Below are 26,493 nucleotides of genomic sequence, written 5' to 3'. Positions count from 1 at the left end.
ACACACACACACAAGTGAAACAGACAAACTTGGTTGCTAGGTAACTTGCCGAGGTCTTCCGGGGAGGTGATGCTCCCTCACCCACAAGACTGATTCTAAAGGTTCATTATAAACGCTTTAGCTTAGTATCCAACACCCTTTGTAAACCTGTCTCGCATTCACCTGCTTCTGAATACCATTCTGATACTTGTGCTCTGTCAACATCAATCAGGACCAAGCAAGTTCCAGACACCTGTTCTCAGTGTCCCTTTTGTCTCTGTGTACAACTTGCACTCAGTGCTTATGTGCACCTCATAAAAGACCAAGCACAGAATAGGTACAACAAATCTTAGGTGGATGAATTCCTTAATCCAACCATTATGGTTCTGAAGAAGTCCCTGGGCCAAGCAGTGGGAAGTGGCAGCACACACACAGGTGACTAAGACCCAGTCCCAGCTCACAAGAAGTTCACAGTATGACAGGACCGGACAGGAAATCAGGTAGGTAAGTCAACCAAGCCATAAGGCTGTCACAGAGAGAGACACAGGGGGCTGTGTGGTCCCAGAGAAAAGGTGCTTTACTCAGTTTTAGGGGAACTTGGCCTAATGAGGGGCTGACAGTCAGGGCATCTAGCCAGAGGTCCAGTCTTCAAAAGACGTCAAGATTTCACAGGGATAAATTAGAATTCGAGACAAAATGTAAACATTTCACTCCCTTGCAAGAGGGCCTTGTAGGTGGAAATGAAGAAAATACAAACAAAAATAAGACAAGAAAAGAGAGTTCTTTCAATACATGCCTTAACGACACCCCATATTGAGCCAATATTGAAACAGTATCCACGGGGAAGTATGAGTGTTATTCCCCAGCACCTGGGGAACTGCATGTCTCACTCCTGACCTCTGGGGGGCGCTCAGAGAAGACTTGCTGAAGAACGTGATGCCTGCCCTGGGACTTGAAGATGAAACAGATGTCCAAGAGAAAGGGCCAAGGACAAATAGGGGTCAGTGGGGGTACAGGGGAGGAGGAGAAGGAAGACAGAGGAAACGGTGAAGCCAAGAGGCCTAACCCAGGAAGAGGAACCTAGCTGGAAACGCTTCTGGGAGGGCTGGACTTCTTTAGCCGTGTTAATGGAGGAACTTCATGTAACAACTATTAACTGAGCACTTACTGTGTGCCAGGCACTATTCTGGGTGCTGGAGATACAGCACTAAGCAAGACATTCAGTAAGTGAATAATTAAATGAGATGCCTTTATACCTATCTGACTAATTACAACTATGGTTTCCTGAGTGCTTAGTTAAGTATGCCAGCCCCTGTGCGTGTATAATTCTATTTAATTCTCACAATGGTGCTACAGTCACTTCTAATTTTACGCGAAAGAACAGAGGCTCAGAGAAATTGAGTGACTTGCCCAAGACCCCATGGCTAGATGTGGCCAGAGGCCAGCAGTGACCTCAGTTCTGTCTCGACTGGGACTGGAGCCACGAGGCCTGGGTTTGAGTCAGGACGCCCCCACTTACCAACCCTGTGACCTTGGGTAAGTCACTGTGCCACTCTGTGCTTTGTTTGCTTAACAATAAAATGGGAATCATAATAATATGTCCTTTGTAGAGTTGTTATGAAAATTGAATGAGCTTGTGTACACAAAGCACTTAGAACAGTCATGGCACGCAGGAAGCGCTTAATAAATGTTAGCTGCTATTATTAACCTGGCTGCAAACAGATTCATTAAACCTGCTCCTACCCAGGACACTTGAGAAAGGTCATAGAGCTTCCAGCAAGTTGGGAATGTCCCCTTGAGGAGGGCTTGTTTTGTTTTCCCTGCTTAATTCAATAGCATCCCACTTCTCTCTGGACCAACTTGCTCACAAGTACCTGCTAAGAGCTTTCATTGTTTACAGTGCTTCTGACAAGTGTGGGTAACTTCTCATTTGCATCCTTAATAGACAATTTCCAAAGCATGTTGAGACTACAGTTGGTTTTAGGAGACCTGGGCTTTATTTTCTTTTCTGTCCTGTTTATCCAACATGCGGATGGGCTTTAACAGCTCCCAACACTCTCACCCATTCAATCTTATTTAAGACTCTCGCAGACCTTTCGCCGTGGAGAAGGTCAGTTCATCCTGTTTTTCAGACCCAAAAACCAAGAAGCCGAGGGCATCGGGTCACTAGCGATGGCATTAGGATCACTCATTTCAGTTACTTTATTTAATGATCACCTACAGTGCTAACTGTGCAGGACACTGCTCCAAAGCACTTTACAAATGTTAATGTAAACTGTAATGTAAGTAATGTGATGCCTTTAGTCCACATAGCATCATTGGGTAACTTGCTCGAGGTTATGCAGCAAGGAGGCAGGGAGCTACATCACTAGTCAGTCGTAGGACCTTGGGCATGTTACTTCACCTTAATGGGGTAGCTCGTGTAAAATACTTTGCGCTCTTCAAAACCAGCATTATATTAAGGTAGGTATTATTAAAATTTTACAGATGAGGAAATTGAAGGTCGAAGGTCCTAAGAGGCTTGCCATACGACTAAGAGAGAGTGGTAGAGCCGGGATTAGAATCCACGAGAGTCCCCGTAGGGTGCTAGGAATGGAAGGTGGTAATAGTTTCTGATGTCAAAATCCATTATTGCTGTGCCTGCTGCTGTTACTGTTGTTATTTGCCCAGGAGAACACCGCCCCCCCTGCCCCCTAAGTACACAGAGAGAAAAATAACAATGATGAGGACACGGCTGATTCTGTATGCAAGACTGCAGATCTGAAGCCATGCATAATTTACTCAACACTGCCCTGCAGTCACTTAAGCTGAGCAGAGACCGCTATAAATTCAGGTCTGCATATCCTAATTTATTTCTTATTTATTTTACTGATGCATATCTAGGGCCTCCAGTGAGCTGCTCCAACACCTGCTGGAAGGCACCTGCAGCCCCAAGTGCAACGAGGGCAGGAAAGGAGACCCTGAAAGAAGCCCTAGATGGAAAACTAGACTTCATGTCCTAGAACCAGGCAAGTTAAATTAATTTTCTGGTAAACTGGCATTAAACCCATGCACATTCCCACCTCCTTTTTCTGTGAAATGTGGGACTGAAAAGGTTGTTAAATGGCTTATTCTGCTTTCCTAAGGAAAGCATTGAGCATCCTTCTCCCACGAGCACAGGGTTATTTTTCGGAGTCACAGAAAGTCAAAGGATGAACAAATTTTCTAATATGAAGACATCATCAGAAAGGGAATGAAGAGGAGAAGAAACAAGGCTGCTATTCTGAGTGATTACTGAGGACCAAACGCTATGCTAGGTGCTGTCCATGGCAGAGGAACTCGCATCACAATCCTCAACATGGAAAACAAGGTAAGTTGGAAGCAACGTGAGCCATGATTGCCCAACAATCTCTTTTCACAGGAGACCCGCCTGCGGCCTGGAGAGAGAAAATGACACTGAGCATGTTGGTCCCATCATGCCTTCCCTTTCAGTCTCATCTTAATTTTAAAACTCAGTTTGAGTTCTTCATGGGCCAGACGCCGTGCTACAAGCTTTACCTTCATTGTTCCCTTTACCCCTCCTCTCCCCCAATTAATTGTCTTTAAGATCGGGCAGTAGGGCACACAGAGGCTAAACACTGAACTCACACTGCTGAATTCCTACAGAAATTGGTTTAGAAGCCTGGGCTTAGCCTACACTCTTATGCACGACACATGAAGGTTTCTTTGCACCCACCTACAAGATGCCTGCTTTTGTCTCCAAAATGCACTGACCAGGACAACAGGAGTGGATGCAGAAGGGGCAAGAGACCCCCAGGAGGAAGATCCTGACCCAAGGATGCAGCCTGGGCATAGGTTCCATTTACCATATTTATCAATCAATTATTTCCCTTTCTTCACGCATTCTTCTTTCTAATACCCAACAGAAGGTTCTACTCTCGACGTTTGCCCCTTGGGCTGAAACAGGAGAGGAAGAAAGGCCATTTCGCTGAAGGACAGGCCTAGCACGGCCAGGCTGTGCCTGGCCATTTTCCCATGCACCTCTCGCTACCGTCAGGGCACACCTGGACCTTGGGGACCGAGACTCACCCGCAGAACATGAAGATGGTGCTGGAGGTGGCGTCGTAGGGCAAAGGCAGCGTCTGCTGCAGGCACAGCTGCTCACAGCCGCCGTTAAAGCCATCAGAGCAGTCGATGCCTTTGGAGTGGTCGTAGCAGCCGGAGCCATCCTTCATGGGCCTCAGCTCCTCGGGGCACTGCTCGGAGAGAGGGCAACAGGGTGGTTATGGCTGAGGAGGTGGCGGGCCCCATCATCACGCCCTCTCCCCCCACCTTCTGAAAGGGACATATGTCAGCTACCAACAGAGATGGGTTGAAAGTCTCCTTTGCTCATTTAATAGCCCTGTGGCCTTGGACAAGACCCTTTACCTCTCTGAACCTCAGTATACCCACCTATAAAATGGGACTTTCAGGACTATCTGCTTATAGCATCGTGAGAATGAAGGCTGGTAATGTCGGCAAGGTGCTTAGAACACTGGCTCATGTGGCAACCACACAGCAAATGTAAGCTGCTATTTAATATCAACATATGGGGTCATGTTCATTATTATTTTTATGGTTATTGCCCAGTAAGGTCTGCTGCTATAAAGGCCATGTAGGGAGGCAACCAGATATATTTAAAAGAACCCCTACCAATACGAGCTTAAATTGCGGCTCTTTCCCTTCTCATTGTGCGACCCAGGCAAGTTGCTTGCCCTCTCTGAGCCTCAAAGCCCTCATCTATTCAGTGGGCTTCACAGCTACACCTACAGATGATCTGCTGGGAAGCTGACACTGGCTCCTGCAGGTGCACACTTCACTTCAGACTTTGGCACACAATTTGATACTCATAAAATGTGAATTATCATCCTTTCTGTCTTGAATTGGTGTCTCCTTCTCCACCCTTGTCCTTGGAGCCCTAAATGAGATTCCTGCGCACTCACAATGGGAGTGTGCAAAGGGCTCCTAACCGGTCTGCTGGCCTCTGGTCTGGCCTCCTCAAAACCATCCTCCAAGTGGCCCCTGGAGTGATATTCTAAATAGCATCATTCCCCAGTTAAAATACATAGATGCAAAAAATTTGCATCTTCCTTAAGCTGATAATCAAGGTCATCCCTCTACAGATGATTCTAAATGCGCTGCCTGGCCATGTGCATGCTCGTCCATGTGACCCTTTGGTCCCTCCGCGAATTCCATGGAGTCCACCCTTCAACGACCTCAGTTGGGGGAGGCTCTTGTCAGTGCGTCTGGCACCTGCTAAGCACTCCGTAAATGGAAGACCATACACTGTCAGGATAGCTGGCTATTTATTTAATTTAGTTTTCCATCATTTGATGGGGCTGAGCTCATCTTTTCCAGCCCAGCTGACAGGGAGGCAGTTTCCAACACTCCTGCCTTCAGAGAAGAAAATGAGGTACTAGGTTTTAATTTCAGTGCTCCTGCTGGCATTTCCTGTCTTCAAAGATTAACACCCAGAGCCCAGCCCTCCCCATCCATCACTGGACATCACTGATTAAAATGCCTTCCCGGGGTGCCCCCCGCCCCCATCAGCCAGCTCCCTGCTTCCCTCCCCAAGCCGTTGTCCTGACCAACATCAATAACAAAACAAACACACAAAAATTAATTTACAAAAAACCATCGTAACAACAACAACAAAAGGCCAGCCCTCTCGGAAATTAAATTTTGCCTAAGAAGAATTTGTAATTATAAATGCACGAGAGAGTTCTTCGAGACATTTGAGACTGGCGCCAGGAAGGGTGACCGAGAAAGTAGGTTATAAATGGCCTTTGTCGAGCTGCAGAAAGGTTATAAAACTGCTACATTTTGTGCTTAAAAAGAAAAATCAATTTTCCATGTGAGTGAAGAGCTGTATATATTAATACAAGCTCGGAGGAGGCCCCTGCTTGTCTCTGAGCATTCACTGTCAGACAGGAGGGCATCTGGTCACAGGGTCATTTGGAGCCATTCGCTGGTGCTGGGGACGGGCTCTGTCTGTCTGCAGAGACTCAGGGACGAGGCTGAGAAGAATGACTGACCTTAACCCCAGGCACCAGCAGGCACCGGGGACAGGACATTAGTCTCAGTTCTTCCCAACCCCCACTGATTCTCTACCGCTTTTGTTCTTTAAAAGAGTGTTCACTACACTCCAGGTATTGTCTAAGCACTTCATCTGTTCTGACGTATTTAATTCCTCTAGCAAACACATGAGCTGGCGTGGTAGGCTGATATTGGCTCCCCAGTATATGTCCCTGTCCCAACCGCTGGAACCTGGATTCTGTGAATGTTTCTTTTCTGGTACCATTTCAGCAGGTATGATTAAGTCAAAGCTCTTGAAAAGACTCTCCTGAATTTTCCAGATTGGCCTGAATGCCATCACAAATGTCCTCAGAGGAGAGAGGCAGAAAGAAGTTACACACTGAGGAGAAGGTAATGTGGAGAAGGTAATGTGGAGGCGGAGTGATCCTTGGAGCCCTGTGGCCGCAAACCACTGAATGCCACAGCTACCAGAAGCTGGAAGAGGCACAGATTCTCCTCTAGAGAACCTAGAGGGAGCATGACTCTGCCACCACCTTGCTGTTGGACTTCTGGCCTCCAGGACTGTGAGAGAATAAATTTCCGTTGTCTTAAGCCACCCAGTCTGTGGTCATTTGTTATAGCACCCAGAGGAACTTAGTACAGGGAGGTACAATCATTATTCCCATTTTCCAGGTGAAGAAACTGAGAAGGGAGTCACATAGCTTGGTGGCGGCAGGAGTGGAGATTCTCAGGCTTTCAGATAATGTAGCTTTTAATCACCTCCTGGGCAAGTCACTTCACCCACTGTCACTTACTGGCTGTTGGACATCCAGTCCTAGGAAGTTGGAACAAGAAAAGGCTTAGAGTTGATCTAACCTCCTTGTTTTAGAGCTGAGGCCCAGAGAGTGGAAGGACATCACCCCAAATCCCTCAGCACATGATGGAGGACACAGAGCCAGGCCTCCTGAGCCCCAGCTTGGTGCTCTTGGCCACCACATTCCCTTTCCTCTTTTCTTTCGATTAAAGCATTTTACAGCTGAAGACAAACTTATACATCCTTTAATCTCTTTCCCTAGGATGATTTACAGATGGGAAACTGAGGCTCAGAAATGTCAAGGGGCTTAATAAATGTCACACAGCAAATTAAAGGCAGAGGCAGAATTACACCTAGATTTGATCTGTGAACGTGGGAAGGGCATTCTGAGCACGTGAAGTGGTTTTACCAGTTTCCCCCATATGATCGTTCCTTCAGCCACCATGGACTTCACGCCCCGTGTCCTCGAGCACAGGTGGGGGCAGACGAGATCTAGCCTTGCTGTTAATATCATTTGAGATCACTTGTATATTATTTCAACTCTTTCATTGCTTAACATCTGTCTCCTCCAGCAAAATGCAGACTTTATTTAGTATGGACCATGGCCGGCTTGTCTTCTGCTGTCTGCCACATAGTAGGTGCTTGCTGTGTATTGAATGAACCAGCAGAGTGTTCAGACAGGGTGTTCAGCATGTCTGTGTATAAACTTTGGGTCTGAATCCAAACTGCCTCTTATAATCTGTGTAACCTTCAGGCAGTGATTTAAACTCTCCTGTCTTCATACAATTACTGTGAGGGGTAAATAGTGTGGCAGCCAGCCTCAGAGATGGTCCCCAGTGATCCCTGGTGTTAACACTCTTCTGTAGCCCCTCCACACTGCACCAGGATTGGTCTTTGTGACCAATAGCATATAGCGGCAGAGGTGGTATGTGGCTTCCAAGATTAGGTTACTAAAGAATGAGGCTTCCATCCTCTCTCTCTCTCTCTCTCTCTCTCTCTCTCTCTCTCTCTCTCTCTCTCCACTTGCTCTAGTGAAAGCAAGCTACCATATTTTCAACAATCCTGTGGAGCAGGGGTCCCCAACCTATGGTGAGTTGTATAAATATTTCATTATATATTACAATGTAATAATAATAGAAATAAAGCGCACAATAAATGTAATGCACTTGAATCATCCCAAAACCTCAGCCCCCCTCCCTGGTCCGTGGAAAAATTGTCTTCCATGAAAGCAGTCCCTGATGCCAAAAAGGTTGGGGACCGCTGCTATGGAGAGTCCCACGTGGCAAGGAACTAAAGCCTCTGGCCAATAGCTGGTGAGGCTGGAGCGTGCCAACAGCACCTGAGTGAGCTTGCAAAGGAATCCTGCAGCCCCAGTCAAGCCTGTTCAGATAACGGCCGCCCCAGCTGCCATCTTGACTGCAACCTTACAGGGACCAGGACCACACATCTAAGCCACTCTTGAATTTCTGACCCTTGAAAATTGCGTGGGATAATAAATGCTTTTTGTTTTAAGATGCTTGATTGGGGGATAATTGTTACACAGCAATAGATAACTAATACAGTAAGATAAATGTAGGAAGTACTTAGCACGGTGAACAGCACACAGTTGCTGCTGTTATGGGTATTTTTAAGGAGCTTAGAGTCAAACTTGAGAGATAAGAAATACACACATCTGTCAGACAGAGAACTGGTTACAGAACAAACAAAGAAGTATGTTATAATTTGACTGGGGAAATGAAAACTCTGCAAATGTGAGTGACTGGGGAATATCAGAGCAGGGAGGTCCCAGTCAGGGAAGATTTCCTAGAAGGGAAGAAGGGACACACCTGCTGTACCAGAAAGAGAAAGACCAGAATCCCCACCTAGGCACCACCACGCACTTGCCTCAGGACCTTGGACAAGTCCTTGAATCTATTTGGGCCTCAGCTTCCTTTCTCTAAGTGGGGGAGACAGCTTAGAGACAAGAATATGAAGTCAGACCTGAATTCCAATGCAGGCTTTGTGACACTGAGTGTGTAGACAGGATGCTTTAGCTCAGAGAGCCTCAGCTTCCTCATCTGTAAAATGGGAATAATAATGCCTCTCTTGGAGGCACTTCTGGAGATTCTGTGAGAAAACACACCTAAAGTGCCTGGCTCCAAACCAGGCATATAATTGGCACTTAGTAAATGAAGGACAAATGAATGCAGATAAATAAATAATAAATAAATGAACCCAACTTCCCAAAAGAAAATCTAACTGAAACCATTAGCTGATTTAGTTCTTCACCAGATCATGTAACACATATACATTGAACACCTACTCAGTGCTAAGCAAATGTTCCAGGTGCTGGAAACATAGTAGCAAACAGAACAGACAAAACTCTGCTCTCATTCATTGAGCTTACATTCCAGAGAAGAGACAAATGTTAACAAGGAAACAAACACAATGATTATCTCATAGATTAGAAAAGTGCTCTGAAGAAGGAAAAAAACTATGTGATAAAAAGTTAATAAGGATGGGTTGAAGGAAGCATAAATTTAGCCTAGAAATAGGGTAGACAGATGTCTTCCACTTTATTCTTCTTTTTCAAAGGAAGTTTTGGCTATAACAGCTCCTTCACTTTTCATTTAAATTTTAGAAAACTCTTGCATATATCCATAAAAATCATGCTGAGGTTTTGATAGGAATTTTATTAAATGTTTATATCAATTTGGAGAGAATGGGCATCTTTATTATGTTGTGCCTTCCAATTCATGAATACAGTATGTCTTTCCGTTTACTTAGATCTTCTTTGATTTCTTTCATCAACATTTTATAGTTTTCAGCATACATGTCCCATACATGTTTTATCAGATTCTCATCTGAGTATTTCATTGTTTTTTAGGGACTGCAAATGGTATTGCATTTTTCATTTCAAGTATCCACATGTTCATTGCTAGCATATAGGAATACAATTGATGTTGTATATTTGTCGTGTATCCTGGGACATTGCTGAACTCACTCATTACTTCTAGGAGTTTTCTGCTTGTTTTTCTGAGACAGAGTCTTGCTCCATCACCCTGAGCTAGAGTGCAGTGTTGTCAGCCTAGCTCACAGCAACCTCAAATTCCTGGCTCAAGTGATCCTCCTGCCTCAGCCTCCCAGAATGTTACGATTATAGGACCCACCGTGCTGGGCTCTTCTAGGAGTTTTGTTTGTTTTGTTTTGTAGATTCCTTGAGGTTTTCTATGTAAATAACCATGTGATATGCAAATGGGGAAGTTTTATTTCTTCTACTCTGATCTGAAAGCCTTCTTCCTTTTATTTTTTCTCTTATTGCACTGTCTAGGACTTACAACACTACGCTAAATAACAGTGTTAAAAGTAGACTCCTCACCTTGTCCTGACCTTTCAGAGAAGGCAGTCAGTCTTTTACCATAAATGTTATTTATGCTCTTGTTGATGTTCTTCTTATTAATGTTCTTCATCAAGTTAAGTTTTCCTCTATCCCTATTTTTCTGAGAGTTTTTATCATTTTGGGTGTTGAATTTTGTTAAATGTTTTTTCTAGTATCCATTGATAGACTATGTATAGACCATGTGATTTTTCTTCTTCTTCTACTTATTAATATATTGATAGATTCTCAAACACTGAACCAGTCTTGCATTTCTTGAATAAACCCCACGTTATCATGGTGGGGTTATAGTGTATAGTTCTCTTTTATGTATTTTGTGTATTGTTGAACTCCATTTGCTGATATTTTGATAAAGATTTTTGCAACTATGGTATATTCATAAAAGCTATTAGTCTTAACTTGGTAGTTTTCTATTTTTGTACTGCTTTTGCTTAATTTTGATATTGGGATAATGCTACAATCTTAAAATGAACTGGGAAATATTTCCTCTTCTTCAATTTTCTGGAAGATTTCTTTTCAGAATTGGTGTTCATTCTTTAAACATTTGGTATACTTTTCCAGTGAAACTATCCAGGCCTAGAGATTGGGATGAGGGGAGTTTAAAGTTGACAAATTCAATTTCCTCAATAGTTACAGGGATATCCAAATTATCTGCTTCAGATTAGTGAGCTGTGGTAGTTTGTGTTTTTTAAGAAATTGGTCCATTTCATCTAAGTTGTCAATTGATGTGTGTCAGGTTATTTATAGCATTCCCTTATTATTCTTTTAAAATCTGCAGGGTCTATAGTGATATAGCTTGTTTTGTTCAAGATATTGGTAACTTAATGTCTTCTCTCCTTTTTTCTTTATCAGTCTTGCTAGATAGAGTTTGCTCAGTATTACTGACATTTTCAAAGAATTGTTTGTTTGTTTTATTGATTTTTCTCTATTGTTTTTCTGTTTTCAATTGCATTGACCTCCTTCTTTCTGCTTGCTTTGGGCTTATTTTGCTCTCCTTTTTCTCTGTTCTTAAGAAGGGAGCTTAGATTATTGATTTGAAATTTCTTTTTTTCCAATGTATGTATTTAGGGCTAAACATTTCTTTCTCGTTGGATATTACAACACAGATATGTTACAAGAAAGACATGAATCACTGCTTTAGCTGTGTCTCACACACTTTGATATACTGTATTTTTATTTCATTCAGTTCTATGTATTTTTTATTTCCCTTGAGACTTCCTCTTTAACCCAGGGATTATTTAGAAATGTGTTGTCTAGTATCCAAGTACTCAGAGATTTTTCTATTATCTCTGTTATGAACTGAAGGTTTGTTTTTTTCCCCCAAACTCATATTTGAAATCCTACCTGGCAATGTGACAGTATCTGCAGCTGGGTCCTTTGGGAGGTAATTAGGTCATGAGGTGGAGCCCTCATAAATGGTATTAGTGCCCTTATAAGAAGAGGGAGGGAGACCAGGGCTCCTCTCTCTTGGATGTAAAGGACACAGTGAGAAGGGAAGCCAGGAAGAAAGAACTCACCAAAGAGCAGAATCAACAAGCATGTTGACCTCAGACTCTGGCCTCCAGAACTATGAGCAACAAGTGCTATTCAAGCTACCTAGTTTATGATATGTTATTATAGCAGCCTAGGCTTCTGAAGATTTGAATTCCTTAAATTTATTGAGACTTTTCTTCATGGCCCAGGATATTGTCTACTTTGGTAAGTGTTCTCTAGGCTCTTGAAAATATTATATATTCTATTGTTATTGGGCATAGTGCTCTATAAATATTAACTGAATCTTTTTCAGTTGATGGTGTTACTGAGTTCTTCTACAAGGTTTCTGATTTTCTGTCTAATTGTTCTATCAATTGTTGCGGGAGGGGTATTGAAGTATCCAACTATCCTTGTGGATTTGTCTATATTTTATTTCAGTCCTATTGGTTTTTGCTTCACACACTTTGCAGCTCTGTTGTTTGATGCATAAACATTTAGTATTGCTGTTTCTTCTTTTATCATTATATAATGTGCCTCTCTGGTAATTTTTTTAAAGCCTATTTTATCTGATATTAATATAGTTACCCTTGCTTTTGTTTGAGTTACATAACATTTCTTTTTCCATTTACTTTCAACCTGCCTGTATCATTATATATGACATAAATTTCTTGAAGATAGCACATAATTGGGCCATGCTTGTAATTCGTGTAGATTATTTACATTTAATGTGATTACTGCTATGTTAATTCTTACTCTGCCATTTTATGTACTGTTTTCTGATCTCTGCTTTTCATTTCTCTGCATTCTTTTTCCTGCTTTCCTGTGGGTTACTTGAATATTTATTTTAGAATTCTTTTTTGATTTATCTATATTGTTTTTGAGTGCATCTTTTTGTATAGTTTTTAATGAGTGCTCTAGGTATACATAACTTGCCATTGGTATCATCATCTTACCAGTTCAGGTGATATATAGTAACCTTACCTGCCTTTATGCTTTACGTCATTTTACCTTCTCACATTTATAATTTTCATAACTATGCCCTTAAATACATTTCAAACCACACCAGACAGTGCTGTCATTTTTTTTTGTTGTTGTTGTTTTAACCATCAAACATAAGGTAGAAAATTTAAGAAGAGAAGAAAGGTCCCTTGCACATATCCACATTTTTGCAGTGTCCTTCCTTGCTTTCCAGTGTTCCAAGATTCCATTATCATTTCCTTTCTGTTTAGAGAACTTCCTTTAGCCATTCTTTTCAAGAAAGTCTGTTGGTGACAAATTCTCTTAGTTTTCCTTCATCTGAGAATGTCTTGATTTCTCCTTCACCCCTAAAGCAAATTTTCACTGGATATAGAATTCTGGGTTAAACGGTTTTATTTTTATTCAGTATTTTAAAAATGTGCCACTTCCTTCTGGCTTCTGTGATTTCTAATGAGAATCCCACTGTCATTAAAATTGTACTTCTTCTGTAGATAAGATGTAATTTCTCTTTTCTTGCTTTCAAGATTTATTTTCCTGAAAACCAAAAGCCATTTTCAGAAATTTGACTATGATGTTTTGGTGTGGATTTCTTTGTGTTTATCCTGTTTGAGGTTTGCTCAACTTCTTGAATCTGTATATTATACCTTTTGCCAAATTTGAGACATTTCCAGCTACTATTTGTTTGCATGATTTGTTCAGTCTTTTCTTCCTATGGGATACCAATGACACAAATGTGGGATCTTTTTACACAGCCCCACAGGCCACTGGGACTGTGTTCATTTTTTAATTCTAATTTCTCTCTGATGTTCAGAGTGGATAATTCCTATTGTCCTATCATTAACTTCATTATTTCTTTTGTTTTTTCCACGCCACTGAATTTTTTTTTTTTTTTTTTTGAGACAGAGTCTCACTTTGTCGCCTGGGCTAGAGTGAGTGCCGTGGCGTCAGCCTAGCTCACAGCAACCTCAAACTCCTGGGCTTAAGCGATCCTCCGGCCTCAGCCTCCCGAGTAGCTGGGACTACACGCATGCGCCACCATGCCCGGCTAATTTTTTCTATATAGATTTTTAGCTGTCCAAATCATTTCTTTCTATTTTTGGTAGAGATGGGGTCTCACTCTTGCTCAGGCTGGTCTCGAACTCCTGACCTCAACTGATCCACCCACCTCGGCCTCCCAGAGTGCTAGGATTACAGGCGTGAGCCACCGCGCCCTGCCATCCATGCCACTGAATTTTTATTTCACTTATTGTAGTATTTTTCCATTCTAATATTTCTATTCGCTTCACCTTTATATCTTCCGTTTATTGAACCTTTCTATTTTTTTCATTTGTTTCAAGAATGCTTGGTGATTGCTTGTTAAAGCATTTTCACAATGGCTGTTTTAACATTTTTGTCAGAAAGTTCTAATATCTTTTATGTCTTGGTGTTGGCGTCTATTGGTTGTCTTTTTCATTCAGTTTGAGACTTTCTTGGTTCTTGGCATGACAAGTGATTCTCAATAGAAACATGGACATTGTTGGCATTATATTATGTTACTATGTTTTAACTCTAGATCTCATTTAAACACTCTACTTTATCTAGCTTCTTTTGACATTCCAGCAGGGGAGGTGGTAGGGCTCTGCCTTTTTACTGATAAGGGAAGATAGAAGCCCAGGTTTCCAACTTGGCCTCCAATGACACCCAAGAGGGAAGGCCCCTCATTGCTGCTAGTGGGGGTGGGGATCTGGCTCCCTACTATGAGTCCACAGATATTTTCCTGGATGAGAGTTGTAGGTGTGCCTAGTCACTGTCCCCAGTTGGCTTCCACTGGGGGGGGGTGGCCTCATTCCTGCTGGTCAGTGGTGAATGTTCTGACTTTCTATTGCTCCTTCTCTGAGAACATCCCAGCAGGGAGAGGCAAGGTGCCTCATTACTGTGGGTTAGGAATAGAAGTCCAGGCTCCTCATGGGGTCTCCGCTGACACTGGATGGGCCAGTATTTCTCTGAGATAAAAGTCCTGGCTCCCCACTTGGCTTTTGCTGGCATGGGTGGGGGTGGGTCCATACTTTTAGTTAGTTTGTTTGTTTTCCTACACTGTTTGGCTGGACTAGAGCAATTATTGTCTAAAATTTCTTTCTAGCTAGGTTGCCCTTTTCATGGTACTTTGGCTAGACAGAGCAGGCTTTTGTGGTTTTGTTGTTTGTTTCTTTTTATTTTGGTTGGGTTTGTATTGTTGCGTTTGCATATTGGCATTTCTGATCTGCTGGCTCCTTCAGCTCCAAGCCTGAAACATATGAGACAAAGACAAAACCCAGGGACCTGACCACCATGCCTTTTCTTGAGTCCTAAAGTCCCTGACTGGGGACTCTCCCTTTCAGTCCTATGCTAGTTTTATATATAACATCCAGGCTTTTTAGTTGTATTTAGTGGGAAAAACAGAGAAAAGATATCTACTCCCCGAAAGCCTGTTTCTGCACAGACCTAGAGCTAAGAATGGTTTTTACATTTGTTACGTCTTTTATAAAAAAAGAGCATGAAACCAAAAAAAGACCACATGTGACCTGCAAAGCCTAAAATATTTACAATATAATCCTTTACACAAAAAAGTTGATGACCCCTGACTTCAGCCATGGGAAAGCACCTAGAGTTTATTCTAAGTGCAACTGGAAGGTATTGGAGGGTTGTCAGCAGAGGAATCAAGTGATTTGATTTGTTGCTTTGAAGAGATTATTGGAAGTTAGTGAATTCAATTATCTCTAAGCACTTTCTTAGAGCTCACAAAAGGAGCCTCGGGAAGCAGGATCTGCGGGACTGGGAGTGGGCTTGAGAAAGGGGGCAGGTCTGTCTGATAATGACTCCGTACCTTGGAGGGCTGCTCCTCTGCCTGGGGTTTTATAGAGAGCAGGTGAGAGAGCTGGGGATCTGGCTCCAATTCAGGCGAGGACCCACAGGGAGATACTGGGCCTGGGTCCCTGAGCCATGAGGTCTTTAAGATCCAGGGGTCCGAGAGGGAAGCATGCCTGCTGGGGGCTGAGGGGGTTCCCAGCTGTAAGGCTGGCCCTGCACAGCTCCCCCAGCTTCCCCCTCCACCCTCAAGCCTGCTCTTGCTTCTTCCCAGCCTGACTTTTCATCACCGCCAAGCCATTTGTTTCTATTTGTAATTATGCATTTTAATGTTCATTAATTATGAAATGCAAATTGCTCCGAGCACAAAATTTGTAATGAGCTGTTTTGCCACCCCACCTCCAGGTCTAGAAGTGGGCCAGCTGTTCTTGGAAGGAGAAGGAAAAACAACCGACTTACACAACAGAGTAACTTTTCCTGGGGCCCGAGCATATCATATGGTAAGGAAGGCTGGGGGACGTCCTGGTGGCTAGAGGTGGAACCTGCCCCTCCTGGGTCCTGGGAGACATCAGTGTGGTGCCTTTGTTCATTGCTACAGTCCTGAGCCTGAGAGGCAGGTGGGGGGTAATGGAAAGAGCTCTAGTCTTGGACCCAGCCTCCTACCTTGAGCTGGTCACTCGGCTTCTCTGAGGCTCAGTTTCTTCATCTGGGAAAGAGTGATTAGGATAAAGCCATCTTCAAAGCGGGTGTGGCTGGCAAATGAGATAATAGCCAAAACAAGCCAGACCCTAGCAGGCCCTCGATACAGGCACAGGAATGGTTCTCCAGAGTCCCGGTTCTACCCTGCCTTGGTCTCTAACTGGCCGGGTGGCTTCATTCCATTACACTGGACTCTCTGAGCCTGTGTCCTCCAATGAAGGCATGGGACAGCAGGGAGTTGGCGAAGACTTCCAGTGCTAACTGCTCAGTTTTTGTCAAAGCAACTATGAATTGTGAAAAGGGGAGAATTAGCTTTAAAATATTTAAAAGGAAAATGGGGAATTTCCTTGGAATTGACTGAACATGTTTGAAGAAATCACAAGGATACATCCAAACCTGCTGAACTATGAGCAAAATCTTGTCCTCCTCAAAAGGCCTGGCAAGCATTTGATTTCTCGAAGTCTCATCACAGAGCAAGCCTGATAATAGTACTGCATCTCAGTAACAGTGTCCCTGCCAACAATAGTCTGCCTCGTAAGATCACAGTGAGAACTAAACGAAGCAACGTGGCAACAATGAGACTAAACACATATGCAAGGCAAAGCATCCTGTTGGTCACACATGATACACACAACTGTGACTGACATCTGGCAAGCCACTTCCTCAACGTGTGCCCTTGCTTCTCAGAGCCTCAGTTTACATACTCACACTGTGGAGGAAGTTAACTCCTTCCTCACTAGGCTTTTGAGAGGACCAAGGGAGATCATGTACCTGACACACGCCTGACACATGGCAGCTGCTCACAACATATTAACTGCTGCTGTGGTTACATTGTTACTTTCTCCAAACAGGGCACTCATTCAGGGAGAAATGTAGGGGTAGGCAGAATACTGCCACGGGCAGCTTTTGTTGTCTCCAGCAATGTTCAGGGAAGACCAGTATTCTCCTGCCCACTTTGCAGATGAGGAAACTGCAGCTCAGAGAGGCCAGGTGACTTGCCTGATGTCACACAGCAAGTGAAAGGCAGACTGAGCCCACCACTGAAGGTCCCCTGATTGCAAATGTGGTGCTCTTTCCCTGGATCCATGTGGAGGTGGCCTGTCTACAATGTCACGGGTGGTTCAGACTGGCCAGGGCTACCCAGGGATTCTGAGGACCTTGTGGGAAGGGACCCATGATGGGTAATGAGAGGACTTGGGTGCTGCAGGGACACGGAGGTTGCTTGTAGCATAGACTCAGATGTTCAGATCAGATGCAGCATCTTGGGAAGAAGAAGAGGGAGGCAAAGAAACAAGGAAGGAAATGAAATGGATATTTACTGAACACCTACCATGTGCTGGGTATTTTCCCATATGCTATCTCTTCGAATCTGCACAAAACTCAGAGGCACCTCTAAGATCCAGTATCCTCATTTTCCGGGCAAGGCTGTTGAAGATCACACAAGCCTAGTAAAGGCGGCGGAATTCTTCAATATGAACCATCCCTTGGACCGGGGACGGAGCAGGCCTGGTACACTCCCATCCCAGGGGCCTCTGCTGTGCATCCCAGAATATGAGCGAGTGGGAGGGCCTTGCCAGTCCCCGGTGCCCCGCCCCTCCCCGCCAGCCTCCATCTGTCAGTGAGGCCAGCTAGCCCACCTATTAATGCCGACGTTGATTTGGACAGCCAGGCCAATCAAGAGCCCATAATTACTGGGAGTTTTAATCAACTCATGCCAATTCAGCTACCGCTCAATTTGTGCTGGACTTCGGTGCTGACAAGGAGGGGAGGGCTGGGCATGCGAAAAGGATTACGGGATCAATAGTCCTGGGTAATGTAGGGCAGCAGCTGCAGGCGCCATCGGGGGTCTCGGACCTCAGAGTGGAGGAGGCAGACTCTGCCCCATTCCCTAGGAGAGCTGCCGGCACAGAGCGCAAACCACCATCCTGCCTCACCTCTGCCTCCTCCTGGGACTGGAAACCACTGAGGCCCCACCAGACAGTGTCTATTCTCTGCAGGGTCCAACCCCTAGTACCTTTGTCCATGCTCTGCCTTCCGCCAGGCCTGCCCTCCTTTTCCTAAAGAGTCCTATGTATCCTATAAGTTATAGCTCCAACAGTCCCCCTCTGTGGATCGCTTCCTGACCTCAAAAAGCAGAAGAATGCTGAGCAGACAGAAAGAAAGAAAGTCTAATCCGGATGCTGCTACTTCCTAGCTGCGTGGCTTTGGGTAAGTCACCGCACCATTCTGATCCTGGCTTCCCCATTTTAAAGTAGACTTAAATCACTGCCTCCTGGGGGTTGCAGGCAATGCTCAGCGCCATCATGGATGAGAAATCCTCGTGTGGAAGTTCCTCCTTTTTTTTTTGATGCCCTGAGTCAGAAAGAATCATTTTGCTTTGTCTCCCATGTTAATGATTCTTCTTCTAGCACAAGCTCCATCCTGCCAGGTGGGATGGTTTCTGGGTCACAGTCTGTCTCCCCAGGAGTCCGTGGCTATTCGAGGAGAGGGACTGTGATACACACAGCTTCCTTTTCTCAGCCCAGCACGTGGGAGGCAGACAACCCAGCATGCAGGGCAAGTGTGGCCTCTGGGGTCAGGCAGGCCTGGGCTTGAATCCCACCTGGCTTTGCCGCATACCAGCCAGGGAATGTTAGCCAATCACTTCATTAGCATTTGAACCTCGACTTTCTCAGAATAAAATGAGCCTAATTATACCTTCTCAGAATTCTATGGGAAAAAAAGAAAAGTTAGACATTTAATGTCCCTAGCATAATGCCTGGCACATACCAAGGTCCCAATTGTTATAAAAGTTGTTATTATGATTATTATCACTCTTAATATTCAATACTTGGTAAATATTTTTGGAATGCAATAAAATGTCTGGCTGTATTGCTTAGTCTTGGCTGGGGTTCCAGTGAAATACCAACAGGCCATTATCCCCACATGCCAGCCATCTGTGCAGCATTCAACACACGCTTACTGAAGGCACGAGAAAGGAAACTCAAATGCTTTCAGGACACACCATGGGCCAGGCGCTGCATCAGGTACTTTCTTCATACTACTTTGCTGAAGGCCCACGATTCTCTGAGCTTGCTATCATTTGCTCAATTTTTGTCAAAGAGGAAACTGAGGCTTCAAGGCTGGACATGTCTTTCTCTTGTTGCTCAGTTCTGGAGCAGAGCCAGGCTGCAAATGTGGAGGGTTTGACTCTAAACCCACACTGTCTCTCCTGTAACACACCACCCCTTTCCTATGGAGACGCAAAGTAGAAAACATGATCGTTCCTGACCTCAAGAAGAATCTGAACCAAAGGTAGGATCGGGTAAATCCCAAGAGGGAGGTTAAGTCATGGTTCACAACGTCTTATGATCCAGAATTGTGCTGAGCAACAACAATAAAACAACCTGATTTTAAAAGGGGCAAATAACTTGAATAAACATTTCTCCAGAAAAGATACACAAATGGCCAATAAGCGCATGAAAAGATAACCAACATCACTAATCATCAGAACAATGCAGATTAAAACCACAATGTAATATTACCTCATACCCATTAGGATAGCTGTTATCAAAAACAAAAACAAAAAAAAAAAGGAAAGAAAAAAGAAAAAGAAAATAAAATAGCAAGGGTTGGCAAGAATCTGGAGAAACTGGGGCCCTTGTGCACTGTTGGTAGGATTGTAAAATGGTGCAACTACTATGGAAAACAGTATGGAGGTTCCTCAAAAAATTTTAAAAAAAAGAATTACCATATGATCTAGCAATTCCACTTCTGGGTATATATCCAAAAGAATTGAAAGCAAGGTCTTGAAAAGTTATTTATAAACCCTTATTCATAGTAGCATTACTCACAATAGCCAAAAGGTAGAAGCAACCCAAGTGTCCACTGATAAATGAATGGATAAATAAAATGTCATATATACACATATATCTGTATATGATTGAATATTATTCAGACTTAGAAAGGGAATTCTGACACATACTGCAATATACATGAACCCTAAGGACACTAGGCTAAGTGAAATAAGCCAGTGACAAAAAGAAAAATACTGTATGATTCTATTTATAGGAGGTACCTAGAGTAGTCAGATTCATAGAGATGCAAAGTAGAACGGTGGTTACTAGGGGTTGGGGGAAGGAGGATTTGTAGTTTAAGGATACAGTTTCAGTTTTGCAAGATGAAAGGGTCTTTGGTTGCACAACCAAGGGTGATTGGTAGCACAACAATGTAAATTTACATACTACTACTATACACTTAAAAATGGTTAAGATGATAAATTTTGTATGTATCTTACCACAATTAAAACAATTTTTAAAAATTACTTTTAAAAAAGAAGTAGAAGGCATGATGGATGGTTTCTGACCTCAAAGAGAACCTGGAGCAACTGAAGGGACCAGCTAAACCCTGAGACGGAGATAAGAGATAAGTCATGGTTCAAGACAGCTTGCGCTCAGCGTGCTGGAACGGCAGCGTGTCCCTGCGTGGCTGGGTCTGCTCACACACATGTTGATCATGGCTAGTTACAGAATCTATGTTGCCTGCCTTTCCCATGAGAGGAGTCCCAGGCCATTAGAAGACACAGGTTGGCATCCCTGCTTCGGGCACATTCCTTCTCTTCTCTGGCCCTCAGTCTTCCTAACTGTCCAGTGAGAGAAGCGGCAGCTCATCTCCAAGGGCTCTTCCAGCTTGGGCATCCTATGATTCTCCCAAAGAGGCAGGAATTCCAAGGGAGGTCAAGTGGTGGGTTCTGGCAGTAGGTAGCACCTGAGTTGGGAAACCCTGGAGAAGGGCCCCTCTAGGGGGAGCAGCTGAGCGCATGCTTGCAGCTCACCCCTACAGCTCTTCAAATGGCTGGTCAACCTTTTGGTGGGAGTGACCCAGCTCCCCCTCCCCCGCCTCTCTGCAGCCCCCCAAGCTCTGCACGGAGCATGTGTTCAGTTCAGCAAATGTGGGACCTGCTGTCCTCAGGCCTTACGAAACCTTAGCCCCAGCCCTCAAGGAGTATTTAGTCTAACGGGGAGAAAAACAAGCGGGCACATTCTTATCAACCTTGGGGGGTTTTATATGGTAGAAATAAGCACCAAGGGCTGAGGAAGGGGAGGAGAGGGAACACTTTCCTAAGAAAATCTGCCAAGAGTCCTGAAGAATGTCTGTTCAATAGCTGTCTGGTGGTGATAATAAATAGCCTTTGTGTAGCTCATTAATAATAATAATAGCTAACACTTAATAGTGCTTACCGTGTGCCAGGCACTGTTTTAAATGTGTTTTGAATATTAACTCATAGTTTGGACAGCCTGGTGGTACAGGCACTACTGCTCTATTCATATTACAGAGAAGGAAACTGAGGCACAGACAGCTTTAGTAACTTGTCCCAAAGCCATAGGGCCAATAAGTGGCATGGCTGGGATATGAAGCCACACAATGCTGCCTGTCACAGTGCATTCGGGTTTCTAAGGCATTTCTCCATCTGTTATGCTGTTCTAGCCTCATGTGACTGCAAAATAGAGATTCAGGTCCCATTGGGAAGAAGAGGACCCTGAGGTGCAGAGGTGTAAGGGGACTTCCCAAGGTCACGCAGTGAGTAGGTGTGGGGCGGGGCTGAGGCACGACTCAGGTCTGCCCCCATCCAAAGTTGTGCCTGCTGGGCTGCCGGCGAGACTCAGCGAAGGAGACCTCTCTGTTGCCAGCGTGCGGGGCTCTAACACCTTCCCCCTGGTCAGGCACTTTGTTGTTTAAGCGTGCTGGGGGGGAAGTGGACATCGTTTGCCCACTCCCCATATGCCAGACACACTGCTAAGCTACGCTATTTTATTCAAGCTTCCTCACTACTCAGAAAAGGGGGTACTACTATTTTTACCACTCACAGATGGGAAACTGAGGCTTAGAGAGGGGAGATGACTTGATTCAGGTCCACACGTTAGATGCTTGGATGTCTTTCAGTTTTTATAAGCCTCATGTCCCATTCTCTGTGTGAGTGGCACAGAGTCAGGGGGATTTTGCCGCAGGCCTGTGTGTTCGAGGCATTTGGGGACATGGCTTACAGTGACATTGTCTGAGCACTTACGATGGAGCCAAGTCCCATTCAAGCACTGGTTGTGCCTTAACACACTCACAGCAACCGTAGGTGGCAAACACCATTATCATGCCTATTCTACAAATGAGGAATGTAAAGCACAGAGAAGTTCATTAACTTGCCCAACGTCACACAGCCAGCACGTGGTGGGGCCAGGAAATGTGGCACCAGAGTCTCCTTTCTTAACCCCTCTGCTACATTCCCTCACACAACAACCATGTGAGGTAGCGTGATACAGGAAAAAACAAACCCAGTTTCTCCTACCGTACTGTCTCACAACACAGCCAACGCACAACACTTCTGTGACTCTGGTCACCAGAAGTGGGTGGGGATGTCTACCAGCAACCAATTCTCTGGTGATTCTTCATCAGGCACCAGCTGGGTGTCCCCTAATTCAGTTCAGTTCTGACACTGTCCACCTGGAGATAGTGTCAGATCCCACAGGTAGAGGCTCACAGGTAGACTCCCCCATTTCAGATGCCAGTCGCCACCCCAGCTTGTCATACATGTGCTTCTCACAGCTCCCCTCCCCGGGTTCCATTAACTTGCCAGAGAAGCTCACAGAACTCAGGGAAACATGTTCACTAGTTTATCATAAAAAATATACCAACGGACACCAGACCGAAAAGATCCACACAGGGCAAGGTGTGTGGGAAGGGGTGTGGAGCTACCGTGCCCTCTCCGTGAGCCCCACTCTCCATGTTCAGCTATCTGGAAACTCCTGAACCTGGTCCTTTTGGGTTTTTATGGAAGCTTCATTACACAGGCCACAATTTTTTTTTTCTTTTTTGAGACAGCATCTCACTCTGTTGCCCAGACTAGAATGTAGTGGTGTCATAGCTCACTGCAGCCTCAAACACTTGGGCTCAAGTGATCCTCCTGCCTCAGCCTCCTGAGTAGCTAAGACTAAAGGTGCACACTACCACATCCAGCTAATTTTTTAAATATTTGTTGAGACAGGGTCTCACTGTGTTGCTCAGGCTGATCTCAAACCCCCAGGCTCAAGCCATCCTCCCTCCTCAGCCTCCCAAAGTACTAGGATTACCGGCGTGAGCCACCACGCCCCACCCACAGACATGACTGATTGCATCGCTAGCCATTGGACAGCAATCTAACCTTCAGCCCCACTCCCTTCCCCAAGATGAGGGGGTGGGGCTGAAAAGTTCCAACCCTCTAATCCTGCCTTGGTCTTTCCTGTGACCTGCCCCCATGCTGAAGCTATCTAGGGACCATCAGCCACCAGAAAACTCATTAGCATACAGAAAGATACTTATCACTTTGGAGATAACACAGATTTTAGAAGTAGTACACCAGGAAGTGGAGATGAAGACCAAATATATATTTCACAACATCACAGGTAAGTACTATTATTTTACCCATTTTTTAAAAATCCTGGGAGACTAAGACACAAAGGGGTTTAAAGCATCTTTTCCCAACATTACAGAGTAAGTGGTAGAGACAGGATTTGAACCCATGCAGCGTAGCCCCAAAGAACTCCCTTTCGTTCACTACTGTGCCCAGTAGCGAGCTCCTCATTCGGGGGTCAGGGCCAGGCCTTCATTAGGGCAGGCTGGAGACAGGGACTTTTCCTGCCTGCTGGGCTTAACTGGCTGGTTTCCCTTCCCCCTCCTTTGCAACTAAAAACTCAATTTGCAGCTTGAGGCAGTGTCCTCACTACGCACCTTCTCATTGATCACCCAGACTCTGAGTGAGAAATGATTTTATAAGCTGGTTGGCTTTGAAAAGCATAGAGCAGCAGCCATTGAGCATATGCTTCTGTGGGTATATATTTATTCAGCTTATGTTGAGTGTAATTCTGGATGGTTTGCATATTTTATTTTTTGTTGCAGAGAGCAATTTAAAAGAAGAAGGAAAAAATCTGTCTCTGAATGGAGACAGATGTCATATATGTTGGACCCTCAGGGTACTGGCAGGGATGAGGTTCCCCAAGTCCAGTGTTCTGGGAATGCAGGTGGGTGGAAGGAAAATCACAGGTGCTGAGAATCCGGCATCGACTCTGACACCCACGGCAAAGCACTAACCACCCAGCCCCAGGGCAGGACCCTTCATTCAAGTTTTTCTTTCCAAGGCCTCTCTGATAGCCTGTCTCACTCTGTCCTCTAGATGCTATTAATATTTACTTTGTACTAAGTATTGGCTAGACCCTGGGCTAAGAGCATGCCACCCCACTTAACTGTCCCAGCAGCCCCATGCGGAGATGCTGTTGTACACATAAGAACACTGATACATCACTGCCCAGTGTCATCAACTAGTGCAGCAGCAAGTGCTGGGAAGGTTGACATCAGAACCAGTGTCTCGAAGTCTCCGTCAATCTCCTCTAGGGGTTACTGGAGTCCTGATGACGATGCTACCAATTCCTCTCTGAGTGACAGTGAACATGTCACTTCTCAAGTTGGCTTCCATGCTCACAGAATGGGGACAGCAATACCATTTTGCTGCTATGAAGATTCAGAGACCCAAAGTTATACTTAAAAAAGTCGTTGGAGACATTTGTTCTCTTTCTCTCTCTACCTCTCTACCCCACCCCCTGCCTAAGAGGTTCTCCTCTCACCCAGGATGAACTCAACATGCAACATTTTAAAATGAGCCTTAGAAAAAGCCTGCTAGGTTTTGGACCAGCTGGAGGGGGAAAAAAAAATACTCGTGTGGGTGCCAAATATTCAAAGGAGGGAAGCAGCAGCCCAAACCAGAGTTTAAACCAGATGAAATTATTATGAAAGGAGAAAGTTCATCCTGTCAATGTGCAAAAAGAAAGGATCTATGTGTGACTCTAGGTAGTAGGATCCAAAGCGTCATTTTCTGGCTCTGTAAATAGACTTTGAATTTGCAGGGCACAATTAAAGTCTGTAACTTTAGGGCTCAGAGTAGGGTCTGACACATAGTGGGTACTTAGGTGTCGAGTTCTGAATGCAGCTAAAATTTGAATAAAACCACAGGCTGGCTGATAACCAATTTTTCCTTCAACCAAAAGCAAGATTAGTTTTACCTAGCTTGGCAAGATGTGATATGCGCTGGGGAATCTATTACCAACAGTCAAAAATAAAAGAGTTGCTCTATGCATACATAGGTGGGAAAACTGTAAGGAAAGGATAAGGGACAGAATTAGCCTAAAAGTCAGGGTCCCGGCTACTCCTAGAGGGGAAGGAGGAGTTAAATGGGAAATGGATGCATGGTGGGTGTGTTGGGTGGGGGGCTTCTGGAATGCAGCCGATATTCTGACAGTCCAAAATAAGTGACTAAGGCAAAGATCTCAATGAAGGCTGACTAAGCCAACTTTGAGGATGCACCCGGGAAAAGCACAAACCACAGAAGCATCTGTGACCTGTGACACCCACAAGAAAGACTTGGGAACTCAGTATTTAAAAGGAGAGGGAATATGGAAAGAAAAAAGGAGGAAGGAGGTGGGCAGTGAGGCAAATGGTTACCTTCTTGTAGGGCTCTGATTAGTGCTCAGTAAATTTACATTTTACATTAGATAAGGTGAATGTTTGAAGAGAAAAAGGGAGTAGAGGAAGAATCAATTATGCAGATGCCTCTGGGCGGGTAGAGGAATGATTGATCTCATCTTGTCTCTGTTCTGCACCTGGGAAGATAAACTTGCAATCAACATTATCAGTGTGGCATCAAACAGACTTTAGTTTTAGGAGCTAAACTTAGCCTGCAGACCTAAAGTTACAATGTGCATGTCCCTGTTTATGGGAAGCCAGCAAAGAATTTTCTAATGAAAATTAGAGCAGTCCTCTCTGTGGGGATCCCGCCATAATGTTAGTAACAGCTATTCATTTAGAAGGGGGTGTTGCATGACTCAGCCTCCGGGCTTGACCTTCACTTTTGAATAAGAAGTCAGGGGGCTCCTGAGATTTTTATTTTGCTTTGTAATTCTAATACTTGCTTTGGGTGATGGTTAGATGGGTATCGTCTAATTAGAACAGAGAGAACTATAAATAATTTTATACATATGTTTGTCTCTCTCTACATATATGTATATATTCCACAATAAAATTGCTAAATATATATCATGTAGTAAAACTACTAAAAGGATATATCAAAATGTTAATGGTAGTTATTGAGGGTGGCATGACTATGGGTTCTTTATGTGCTAAACATTCTTGTATGTGAATATAATAATTTTATAATTAAAAAAAAATAATGTTTTAGTTGAATAGTTTCGTTACTTAAACAAGGCAACAACAAAAACGTGAAAATGGGTTCCACCACTTCTGCCTGAAATTCCCTCTATGG

The 26,493-nt window shown here is 44.2% G+C and overlaps 1 protein-coding gene across 1 annotated transcript in view; it reads right to left on the bottom strand.

Annotated features, from left to right (window-relative positions):
* ASTN2 (astrotactin 2) overlaps window positions 1-26,493 on the bottom strand; it is an 808,895-nt gene that overhangs the window by 292,343 nt on the left and 490,059 nt on the right. The window contains exon 12 of the mRNA XM_045563087.1: window positions 4,048-4,214. Coding sequence (XP_045419043.1) covers window positions 4,048-4,214 — 167 coding nt within the window. The remainder of the gene's footprint in view (window positions 1-4,047; window positions 4,215-26,493) is intronic.

Source organism: Lemur catta, chromosome 10 (assembly GCF_020740605.2).
Source record: "Lemur catta isolate mLemCat1 chromosome 10, mLemCat1.pri, whole genome shotgun sequence".
NCBI lineage: Eukaryota > Metazoa > Chordata > Mammalia > Primates > Lemuridae > Lemur > Lemur catta.
The sequence above is the reverse complement of the archived record's forward strand: the minus strand, read 5'-3'. Positions and strand labels throughout refer to the sequence as shown.